The sequence below is a fragment of the Crocodylus siamensis genome, chromosome 2 (genome assembly GCF_052110815.1).
Source record: "Crocodylus siamensis isolate JL-2025a chromosome 2, ASM5211081v1, whole genome shotgun sequence".
NCBI classification, from domain to species: Eukaryota; Metazoa; Chordata; order Crocodylia; family Crocodylidae; genus Crocodylus; species Crocodylus siamensis.
The window spans coordinates 30,026,296-30,038,749 of NC_143396.1; the positions used below are offsets into that span (position 1 = coordinate 30,026,296).

At 40.5% G+C, this 12,454-nt stretch overlaps 1 protein-coding gene across 2 annotated transcripts in view; it reads right to left on the minus strand.

Moving 5' to 3' along the window:
• Window positions 1-2,535: 2,535 nt before the first annotated feature.
• BOD1L1 (biorientation of chromosomes in cell division 1 like 1) overlaps window positions 2,536-12,454 on the minus strand; it is a 59,227-nt gene continuing 49,308 nt past the window's right edge. For both annotated transcript variants that reach the window (XM_090035602.1, XM_090035601.1), the window contains exons 22-27: window positions 10,607-10,646; window positions 9,226-9,260; window positions 9,028-9,112; window positions 8,427-8,583; window positions 5,058-5,201; window positions 2,536-3,892 (exon numbers count right to left, since the gene is read on the minus strand). In XM_090035602.1, coding sequence (XP_089891728.1) covers window positions 3,784-3,892; window positions 5,058-5,201; window positions 8,427-8,583; window positions 9,028-9,112; window positions 9,226-9,260; window positions 10,607-10,646 — 570 coding nt within the window. In that variant the 3' untranslated portion in view covers window positions 2,536-3,783. The remainder of the gene's footprint in view (window positions 3,893-5,057; window positions 5,202-8,426; window positions 8,584-9,027; window positions 9,113-9,225; window positions 9,261-10,606; window positions 10,647-12,454) is intronic.

A 12,454-nucleotide genomic window follows, 5' to 3' on the forward strand; every position in this document is an offset into this window, starting at 1 on the left:
CTTAGCATGAGTGCTCCTCTGGGAAGTGGCAAACATGGGCTTGAACTCCTGAAGCCGAGGGGGTAATTAATTCAACCCAGATCTCCGACTGCCTGGGTAAGTACTTGGAACATGACGTTACAAGGACAATGGCAGCAATTTTTCCTTCTCCTCAGGAGGCTGTTAAAAATTAAGCAGCCAAAGATGCAGATTGTGGTGGGCCCGATCTTGGCAGCATGTGAGGGGAGCTTAAAGCAGAGTTGCTGGGAGCTTAAGTACAATTGCTGGCAGCTACTCGGAGACCACCGAACCTGGTTCCTAGAGCCCAGTGGGGCTTAAGTAGCAGCTAAGCACTTAAGTACTCCAAACAAAGCAGGTGCCATGCGCACACCTCTAGTTCAGAGAAATATCTACTGAGTGGAATAAATCTTAGACGACAGTTTTGGACTTCAGTACTAGGGCTGTGTAAAGCTTCAGTCCCCAATTCGATTTGGAGATTCAGCCCAATTCGGTGGCGGAATCTCCGAACGTGAATCAAATCAGGAGACCCTTTACTCTCTCCGAATTGATTTGGAGAAATTCAGAAACATTCGGCAACTCAGACAGACACAGCTTTAAATGTTTTCTCTTCATACCTCAAGGTACCAGGCAGCTCATGGATGCTGCGATGGTGGGGCAGATGGAGCATCCCATAGGAGCCGGGGGGGGGGGGGGGGAGGGGAGGGGTGTGGCAGCAGTCCCCAGCATGCTCAGCAGCAGACCCAGAAGTGGACCACAAACACTCCTAGTCCACTTCCATGTCCACCAGGAAATGCACTGCTCCCTCCGCCCCCCAACTTGGCAACTGGTACCTCCTGGCTCTGGGGGGCACCCGGGGTTGCCCTGTGGCCGATTGCTGAGCTTGGGGTCACAGGGGAGCCCCCCACATGCTTGGCGGTGAACCCAAAAGTGGACTAGAAGTATTTCACAAGGACACGCCTGTAGGACACTCATCCACCCTGGCATTGCAGCATTCACAAGCTGTGCCTGGTACCTTATGTAGAAAAAACATTTAAAGCTGTGCCTGTGGCTGAATCACTGATTCTCTAAATCAGCACTGAATCTTCAGATTCAGATTTGGCCGAATCGCAATGGGGACAGTGATCCAAATCACTGAATCAAAATGCTGCCCCCCATTTTGGGCCAAATCCAAATAAAATATGGCTCATTTTGCACACCCCTATCGAGTACCCACAATCCACTTTTATTCTGGTTTAGGTACCAGATTTCTTTTTTTAGATTTGGCCTAGAGGCTCTAACATAGAGCAAACAGAGGAAAATAGCACAAGGGAAGGAATGGAGGATTGTTGTGTTCTGCAGATGGAACTAGGGGAACATGGAGCCCTTGGCATGATAGGAGTGAAGAAGTTGTAGAAAGTCTCTCAGACTACAGAAAGTATGACATGTTCATCAGCACCCTACCTATGGTTCAGTATACCAAATCTCTATAAAACCAGCTGGCTAAGCACAATCTATTGTCATTTGTAAACTATTAGGAAATATACTTACAGTAAGATGTAGATTTCTGTGGTGATGCAAAAAACCCAAAAACCAGCACTTGGGGCAAGTGCATTTGACCCATAGGGAAGTCCTCTTTCCTCTTGCCATGGGGCATTCTGATCTTTGGACCCTTGCTCTGCTGCTGTGCCATAGCATGTATGTCAACCTTTAGGGCATTATGGCCCTGCAGTCAGCCTCATTAAATGTGATACTTCAGCACAAGCTTAAATGCTTTGTTGAACTGGACCCTAAATAAGGCTATGAAAAAGATTCAACTAGTTTAATTTTAATATAATCAGTTCCCATTGGAAGACTGCTTTTGGAATCTCAGGACATGGGTTTTGAGCAAGCCCTCTAGAAGTATCATCTTTACCAATTTTAGTAAACGTAATAGGAAAAAACAACCTAGAGTAAAAAAACACACAGAAGAAAGGTAGCAAAATAGGGTTATTGGAGTAGTATTGGAATCTGTTGTTAGTGCCCAAATATGATTGAGGAACTGGACCCTCTAGGAACTAATAAGTTCTATTTCTGCTCAAAACTGTAAGTTCATCACCTGGAAATGGTCAAGAAAGATAAGGGTCTGGGTGTATTAATGGACGACCACAAGCCACCAACTTGATGCAGCTATGAAAAATGAGATCCCAGGATGGATCAAGCAAGGTATTTCCAGCATAGATTGAAAATATTAATGCCATGATACAAGACGCGTACCATGATAAAAGATGAGGCCTCATCTGAAACACTGCACACATCTGGTCATTCATGTTCATGACCTATGAACAGAAATTGGAACAGCTGCAGAGAAAGGCTATTAGCATCATCAGGGGACTGAAGAGTCTGTCATTTATACGAGAAGCTCTTATGCTCCCATATATAGTGCCAGGGTAACGTGGTAGATGTTGATGAAAAGGAACTGATTACTCACGTGACTAAATCCAAGCAAGCGAATGTGTAAATGCAATTTTTTTGGTAATACAATTCAAGTTAAAGATACCACAAATACTCCACTCAGGTTTTGGGAAACATTTTATATTTTTCATATAAAATCTCAGTAAGAAACAAAGTATAATATCTGACAGATGTATCTGCCTTGCAACAAGTCAAAAAAAGAACAAAAGAAAAAAACCCTCAAAGCACAGAATGCCGATTTTAATTATAAAACATAATATGAACAAAACACTTAAAATAATCTCAGATTATTTGGCAACTCACATCATTACAAGACAAATTTGATCATAAGAAAAAGTTTAACTTTATGTACAACTTAACTTGAACATTTGCTCTTAAGGGCATTAAATATGTTAAAAAAAGATTCTGGCAATAATACCAGGTTCTATTTTTAATACCTGTGTATAAAATGTAACATAAATGCTGAAGCTCTATACTTGCTAGAACTGACATTAACTTCAATGGGTCCCTCTTCATGGAAAAAGACAAACACTGAAAGAACAGTTGTTAAAGTTGTAAATAAAACAGTTTACTTCAGAGCAGTTTTGGCTGAAATAGTCCAAGTAAACCTAAACTAGAACTATTTACTTCTTTGAGGTTGGCTGTAAAAATCACAGATGAGAATATAATCTAAAAAGATTACATTTTTAAAATTTTATGCAGTCACAACTGTGAACAGAATGGAACAGGAGTCCCCCTCATTACACTAATCTACTTTAATACATGCGAGAGAATACTTTGCCAACTGTCTGAACATATTTCAGAGAATTTCAGGTTTTAGACAGCCCTGAAACAAGCTCCTTCCTACTCATGGCTGCATAGGCTTTAAAATATATAATTAAAAAAAACCTACAGTATATACTAAAAGTTTACAGACCAGTCCTCTCCATACAATAAATAAGATGTTCATCATTGATTAGATTCATACACAGAGTAAAATACAACCTATTTTTACAAGTTTATTTACAAAGAATATTAGTAGGCTCCTTGGTGCCTGGTGGGTTGGAAGCATCTGTATTAGCACATCACATTGGGAAACCCCAACTTTCCAAGTCAGTGTTAAAATATATAACTACTTTGTTTTTCATTCAGATACAAAGTAAACTTATTTTTATATCTGAAATAAATGTACATAATATTCTGTATAAACAATAGTTTATAAAGCTGTTTAAAATGTAACTTAAAAAGTTCTGCATCTATTAACTTAGAGCTCTGAAACAAGCACATGCAAATCTCTTTGCTTAAATAAAAATAGAAGCAGAGATCTCTTTCTTTTCTTGCAATTTTTCCATGAATGGCATTGGCTGGTAATGATTATCGCTTTGCTTTTTTAAGTGGTGTTTCATCAGGTTTCTGTTGGCCTTTTCTGCGTACCACTGTTGGACTGGTTTCCCTTTTGCGCTTGGTAGGCTGCATCTTTAACCTTAAATAACAAAACAAAATACAATAATGTTTAGGCTAAGATCAGAATTTTTGTAGTTTCAAAGGAGTTTTGTGTTTAGTTTTGTTCTCAGAGTAAACTCTAGCTGTCCCATCCAAGGGCAGACTGGGAAACATGATGTTACAAAAGTCATTACTATACAATATGTTCCCTCAGTTGCAAAGTGTATAGGACAATTCTGCCCGTATAGATCACGCTTTAGTGTACTGAAATAATAAGCCAGTTGTGTTAGTTAGTACAGCAAATGTAGGGTTGGTCTCTCCTCTCCATTCTTTTGGGGGTAATTTGTTCCCAGAACAGAGTACAAAATAGGAACCACTCAAGTGTGCAAAAAAACCTGGGCTTGAATTTCTTGTACTAAAAGAAAAGAAGAGAAGGTACTTCATACCCTCATTGCCATTTGCCAACCCACACAAGCTAACCATGATCCAGCCCTAAACACATGGCCACAACTCAAACTCTTGGGCTTTCACATGACAGTAAGCAAATAACATCTACTGAAATACAATTTCCAGCAGTCAATTGCTGCTTTAAGTTTTTTTTAAGCGACAGATGTTGCTCAATGCCCAGTTATGACTACTAGCCAAATATGGACCTCTGTGGAAGATGAGTATTTCTGTGGCTAAACTACACCACCAACAATTATGTCCCACCTTATTACTCTCATGATTTCTGAAAATGGTTTCACGTGTAAAAATGAAAAAATGTTTTTCTATTCTCCTCTCCCACTGCTTTCTTTTCTTAAAATTCAGTATGTGGGGATTCTCAAGTCTTACTTCCCTGTTTCTATCAGATGATCTTGAAGCACCTCAGCAGTGATGTCAGTTGCCACTCTTTGCCCCTTCTAAGAATGCAATCTTTTCTCCCCAGGAAGAATTTGAATGCAGATTAAAGCTTTGCAACACCACTGTTCAGATTCACCCAAGAGCAAGTTATGATCAAATATTTCAAATATGAAAACAGAAACAGGAAAAAAAATGTAGAGAGAAAAAATCCTTTGCATCCTTTCTTGATCTATCAGAAAAGCAGGGAAGGGCAAAACTAAATTGCCTTTCAGCTTTCACACAGTGGGTTGGTTCCATGCACAGAAGAAAGCTCAACCTAATATCTAAAATAAATAATAAAATAGCTTAATTTTCATACTTACTGTGTCAATGGAGGAGATTTGCTAACTTTTATATCACTAGGTGACCTCTTTTTGGCTGCCAACTTCTGGTGTTTGCTGGGAGAAACTGGACTTGGACTGTTGCCTTTAAAAGCTGCACGTGTAGTTGGCTTGCTAGGCTGTTTTCTGCAAAGTTATTAGGAAACATTATAATAAAATTGAAAGCATAAAAAGTGATTTTAATGAAGTCATCTTCAGCATACGTACAAAACATGGGAGGACAGGAGTATAGAGTACGTGTGACAATGGAATAAATAGTGTCACTAAACAACATGGTAGAGTCATAAGGGAAAATTGGAGGCAATACAAATGTATTTAAAAACTCTAAAGCAAATGTCGTGCTTTTAACATGAAAAAGATAATAACCATAAAAATATTGTTGATCATTTTACTATTCAATAAAAAGCTGGATTTTTTTTTTTTAACTAGCGCAGGGATGTCCAATTTCAATGTGAAGCCACATCAGTGGGGGCTAGAGGCCATGGACCCTGGGATGCTAGCCCCCACCCCCACCCCAATGTGCTGCACACACAGGTTCCCACTTGCAGCACCATGAACCCCTGCCCCCACTCCACTGGGCCCCTGCCTCCCCAGTACACCTTGCACTATCTGCCCCCTCTCTGCTGTGCCACTGCTCCCAGGCACATCTGCTGCAACATAAACCTAGGTACCCAGACTCATCCTTTCTTTACTGACTGCAAGCTCCCCTTCTGCACCGTGCCACTCAGACACCCTGAGCTGTGAGTTCCCCCAGCACTGCAGGCTGTGCTGTGTTGCACCACACCCCTGGCCCTGCTCTGCCCCTTGGGACGGGGGCAGGAAGGGGAAGCCAGAGGGAATGGAAGCCCGGAACTCCCAGCTGCTGCTGTAGCCAGAGCAATGGGAGAGAGCTATGGCTAGGTAGGCGCCCAGGGAGGACTACAATTTAAGCCCTCTGGGTTGCATGTGGCTCATAGGCTGCCAGTACGACGGTCTGGACCTAAAACAAAAATAATGTATATAAACGCTAACATTACCAAATTTAGCTGGGTGCACAAAAAAATGCATGAGAAGACTGTTGCAACAGTTAGGTCTAGTTTGCTCCAAATACGTCAGAATCCTGCCTTTATGTTATCTTCAATATAACCAGTACAACAGAAAAGTTTCTAGCAAATCAATTTTATGGTTTACTGAAGAAGTGACTTAAATCTGAAGACACAGGATTTGAACGTCAGCACAACTAAAGATAAAAAGGCTGCCTCTTCTAGTCAGAATGTTAATAGCAATTCCTACAACTTTAAAATAATGTCCACCAAGGTTCCAATTCTATCCTTGAAGGCAATAAAGCTGAATCAAAAGTTCCCTTAACTGGATTCTTTGGTAATTTTATGTTTCAATATAACCATAAGTGTAACCAATGAGGTATGTATTTGGCTGCAAAGAGGATGCTTTTTCAGCATCCCGACTGCCATATCAGATCTACCATCACATACTTTTTCAAAGATGGGTAAGGCCCATGAGAGGAAGGGAAACTGAACTCTCGGAGAATGTGTACAAATGCAATCTTTAGCACTAAGGAATGACGTCTCTCTAAAGTAAAAAAACAATTATTTAAGCACTACAGATCACAGCTGTGTTCCTAACAGATTCACTTTAACAATGTTTAGGAGAGAGAAATTAAATGTTGAGACTTGTGGCTCTGACTCATTTTTTCTTTCGGTACAAAAGGGATATACTGCCCTCCCACAGAGGACTGCATGCTACTGGACCTTAGTTAGAAGCCCTTTCTTCCTTACTAGATTGTCCACACTTTATAGGCACTGAAGTTTGGAAAAAAAGACCCAAAAAACAGGACACCTAAATCAGGTTTCAGCTCTCTCTGATTTGGGGAAGAAGCCTTTCAAGCTTGCTCAAGAATATCAGTAGTCTGAATCAGAGCTCTTTCGGAAAAAATATTAGGACTTTTCCAATTTTGGACAGGACCTCCTATCTTCAGGATTTTTACAGACAGTTGAGTCAAGAACCCCTGAGTTATCACGGAACTTTCATTTGGAACAGCTTGAAAAACTACCTGGAGTGCTTTGGCAGGGTTTTTCAAATGAAAATTTGCCCTTACACTGCCATTAAGCTAGAAAGTCTTGAAACCAGCCTTCCTGTCAACTCTGGTGTCCTGAATTTTTGAAGGGTAAAATAAGTCTTGCATATCACAGTCAAATGATCCCAGGAGAATAAGACAGCATTCTGTATCGAAGAACCCTAACCGCAACTCCCCAATATTGGAATGAAGAGATCCTGTGGTTCTCTCTCAATTTACCAGTCATTTGGACAAGAGAAAAACTTGAACTCTCATTCTTGTGCAGCTGTATTTCTATGGCTATTGAACATTAAGGACAAGTACAGTATGTGTTTAGTCCAAAACAACTCGCTGGTAGTGCCAATTCCCAATTAAAAAAATCCAAATCCAAGACATATCAGAGAGGTAGGATGTAGTCATATTACAAATGAATTGCTGATTAGTGCCTACATGCCCTCAGGAAGATGGAATACTGAATTTATGATGGCCGAATCTGTATTTCATGGAAATAGTCTGTTGGACTTGAAATTATTTATGGAAGATATTTTAAATACTCCAATATTGGAAAGGATACAGCACACATTGTGGCTTTTTTACATCCTGTACTCTCACTCTATTAAATTGAGAAATATGCATCTACTACTGAACAAAAAATATAGCATAATAGAAAAACAAACAAAAAATACCCTGGAACTACAGCTCAGTTTCCAGCTTCATAGAAGAAACCACTCATACAATGATAATAATTTTAAAAATCTAATTAAAGCCAGCTTTCAAGTTTCTTGTAGATGCAACAACTTCACAGGATACCAGATCTGTTCTACAACACAAGGTGCAATGTTTGAGGGGTACAAGCTTAGCTCCCATACAATTACCAACACACATACACCCCCACACCCATCTTCCAGGACTGAGGAGTTTTACAAGAAACATTAATATATTTAAACGTCAGCTTCTGACACGCTATTTAACATCCACATACTGTTAAACAGGCTCTCATTCCATCATTCTCCTTCCCTGTTTCATTTTTATATATTGGAAAACATGCCAATTTTTAGGGTGAATGGAGGGATGGCCTGAAGAGTTTGATTGCAGGAAACAAAAGCCATTACCTTGAGTTGTTAGCTATAGGTGAACCTGCTGAACAGCCTGGTTTTTAGTAATACTGTTACTGTTCATAATTGATAGAATATTTTTAATACTAGGAGTTTTTAAAGTACTTAAGAGTGAAAAGTTAGTCAATATTGGGTGTTTGTCAAAAAAAGCTGGTAGCAACTATACTGGCTAACAAATATTACCTTTGAGCCTCTAGTCTTGTGGCTGATCTTGTTGTGGCTCCGGAATGTGCTTCATCATCTTCATCACCATCTTCATCTTCATCTTCCTCCTGATCTTTTGTTTCTTCTTCAGTAGTAGATGCTGACTTCCGACGTTTTCTTTCTGGCTCCAGTGTTTCTGTCCATGCAAAATTGTACATATGTGCTATAATTTCCGAAAAGGCCCTCCAAAAGGATATAGACACTTAGTTTAGAAAAGGAATTAAAAATGGAAGTTGTGAGTAGAATAAGTAATTTTCCATTTCCTTCATGCTTCAACACTTCTAATTCACACTTGTTTGACTTAATCTCTCAAACATATTCGCAATAGTTTACTTGTGCAGTTCACAGCCAGATTTCATAGAGAAATCATGTGGGTTTATAAAAGCATCTGGGATGTACCAATTCTGACATGAGATTACAGCAATTTACACATATTTACATAACATTTACATTTGCTGCAACTCAATGATTTTCTCTAAGAATGAAAAATACAGTAAAGTTGATCCTGTTACAATTTAATGTACACCCAGGCAGTGAAATCTTTTCGATCTGTTAGGAGAAGTACCATTTCAGGTCTTACCAGTTTCCTCTGCCGGAATTGGAGAACGTTTGGGCTTTCTTCCTCTTCGACGCACCATCACCTCTGTTTTACCTGCTTCCTCCTCCTATGAGAAATAAATGAAAGCAAACAAGACTAGACTGATGACATTTTCATGGAAGGCAGCCTTTTTCCATTATATATTCCTTACAAGCTTGCAGTAAACAAGCTTACACTTACATTTGCAGTTTCTTTCTGAATTGACAAGTCCTTGGCTAAAAAAAAAGAAGGAACAAAGTAAGAACTCTGCACAAATGAAATCTAAACTTTACGTTCCTTCAGAAATCAAATGGTGTAAGAGGGGGCTGTTTTAAACTGTATTCTTTGAAAAAAAATATCCAGAGTAGTTTGAAATATATTTAAAATTTCTCTATAAATTGAAGAAAGCTTTTCATAGACTGAAATCCTCCATAACGGAAAGAATAAGGGCTCCTGGTAAAAACAACTTCTCGTGTTGTTTTGTTTTGCCTCAGAATTGCTGCCTGAAAGCCAAGGTTTCTGTTCACGCATGACACCGTGTGTACAGAAGGACCACTCTCAATTCAAATTACTGGAACTTATGAGAAGATAGATAAATCAGTAAGTATTACTAAAGTACTAATTACTAAAGTAGTATTTCAACTTAATGCCAACAAATTAAAAAAAAACAAAAACAAAATCAGTAGATTTAATAAAATCTTGAATTTGGAGTAAATGAAATCTATTAAAAAAAGAAAAAAGAATCACCTCTTAAACTTTAATAGAAATGTAATATAGGGAATTCTAGACCTTCTATGAACTTTTTCAAGCAAAACATTTTTAAATAATACTGTTACAGTTCTGTTTTGCATAAAAGTGTTAAAATATTTTTAATATCACGATTTTTAAGTACTTATAAGGGAAAAATTAGTCAACATGGAGTGTCTTTAAGGCAACCCTCCAACAATTACAATCAAGACATAGAAACTTAAACAAATGTAAGTTTTCCAAGTCTATAATCTAATAATTGGGTGGGGGTCATCTTCAACTTTGAAATCCTCTTAGATTCAGGGAAATATGGTAATTCATTAATAAGCACTTTCCAGTAACAACCACTAGCTGAAGCTAAGGAGTTTTAGCTATAAATCCACAGTCACTTAACAAACACTTTATGAAAAATTCAACTAGGGGAAAGTTTTCATACTTAATATTTTATTAAATTTCCAAAATGTCACTAAAAACCAAGGGCCATTTTGCCATTTTCATTTGATTGTATACTATTTTTGTGAATTTCTCTCTCTCTTTTGCTCTCCAGCACTTATAATTTGCATGTTCCACAGTCATGTGTTTTGTTATGTATTGGTCATTAAAAATTCAGAGCAGTACTGCTCTACTAAGTTGGGTTTTTTCCCCTTTTTCACTTCACTGTAGACTCCATGTCTTCTCCAGTACTTTTATTTATATTATATGGAGGGGAAATTATTTGAATTCAGAAGCAAAGTTTAGGAAGGACACCAAAGATTCTGAAGTGCAAGCTCTTATGAATTTCCTGCCTTCCCTTCCCCATCTTCTGCTTGTATAAAACAATGATTTGTTTGCTTACCTGTTTGAGGAGTGTTTTCTTCAAGTGCAGAAGTTGGAGACTGTGTCCAAAATTAAAAACAAGAGATAAAATGCATTCATAAAAATAAACAGAACTAGAAAACATTACTGTTGAGTTCATAAGCATTAAAAGTTATATTAAGATAAAAGCAAGTTTCCAAATTTGGAAACGAAAAAGTCTGACTGATACACAGAATACATCTTCTTGTTATGATTTCTATGAATTTAGAAGTAGGGCTGAAAGGGACCTCCAGTGGTCATCTAGTCCAGTGGTTCTCAAACTTTTTTCCCCGCAGACCAGTTGAAAATTGCTGAGGGTCTCAGCAGGCCACTTAATCTCTGTCATCAGAAAAAATAAATCAACTGCAGGGCCAAGTACAGATATTCTTGACTGTTCTACAACCTTTCTGCATACTACCTGAATGGAGCTCGCAGATCAGAGTTTGAGAAACTCTGATCTAGTCTAACCCCTCCTGCCTTAGGCAGGATCGTTCCTATCCAGATCATCCAACACAATCCATAACCTAAACTCTTTGTAAAACTACTGAAAACTCTGACACAACACGAGACATAAGACCCTAACTTGCTAACACTTATTTCATACCCTCAAAGTTATTAAAGTATTGCATACAGGACTGAAAACAACCCATATTAAATCAGTTTTTAGAAAACCAACTACGCTGCCAGCTTTTGTAGGCTAAAATCCACTGCTTAGCTTCTGAAAAAACAGGTTGTAACCACAAAAGCTCATGCCACTCTGAATGAGTTAGTCTATAAAGGTACCAGCCTGCCCTGCCTTCAGCCTAAATTCATCCTAACATGGCTAACTCCCTCTCTTCATTCAAAGACAATGTAAGAACATAAATGTCTAAGGTGGGGTCTCCAACCTTTTTAAGTAGCTCACTTGTTGAATTAAAAAGCAACCCAAGATCTATTGTGTGCCATCCCATAGAAGAGGGAGAAAAAGTGAACTGGGGGTGCACCCTAGGACTCTGCTTGTGCCACACTCCCCCAAGCTCCTGCTCTTGCCTGTGTCCCACTCCCTCCCTCATCGCTGGGGCCTCACACCCAGTGGTGGGGGAGTGAGGCTGGGGCGAGGGCAGGCCCTGACTAGCCAGGGTGGAGCATGGGACAGAGCTGCAAGTGGCTTGTCTAGGGGGCATGGGGAGGAGGGGCATGCAGCCTTGGAGGGCATAGGGGGCATGTGCCCCCAGACCTGCCTGCAGGGTGGGCCAGGCTGTGCTTGGGCCAGTCGGTGATGGCGGCACTGGGAGCAAGGCTACAGGGAGAGGAGGCTGCAGTCACCTGAAAATTCGCTGTAGCACTCCCAACCCCAGCTCCCAGCAATGCCATTGCATACCCCAAGAGCAGTGTAGTCCAGCCCCCTGGCGCTGGGAAGAGCCTGGCACAGCTCCCCCAGCCTCAGCCCCAGCCTACCTTCCTCCCCCATGCAGATCCTGGGCACATGGCCCCTATGCCCTCGGGGGGGAAGGCAGGCAGGCTCCTTCCGGCAGGAAGATTGGACCAGGCTGCACTCGGGGTGGGTAGCAGCAGCACTTGGTGGGGGGGGTTGGGGGTGCTATGGCAAATTTTGGGGTGCCTGCAGCCCCCCTCCCCGCTCCCAGTGCCACCCCTGGCTCGGGCACAGCCTGGCCCAACACTGCTGCTGGGAAGAGAGGCCCCAGTCCCCCAACACTGCCCTGCATCTGTGCTTGGTGGAGGCAGCTGCCATTGCGGACTAGGCTTTGCGCCCCGAGCCCCATTGTAGCTGTCCCAGGAATGGCCCGATGCCAAGTGCACCTGCCACTGAGCTGAGCCTCATCCCCTGCCCACCCAGCAGCAGGCACGC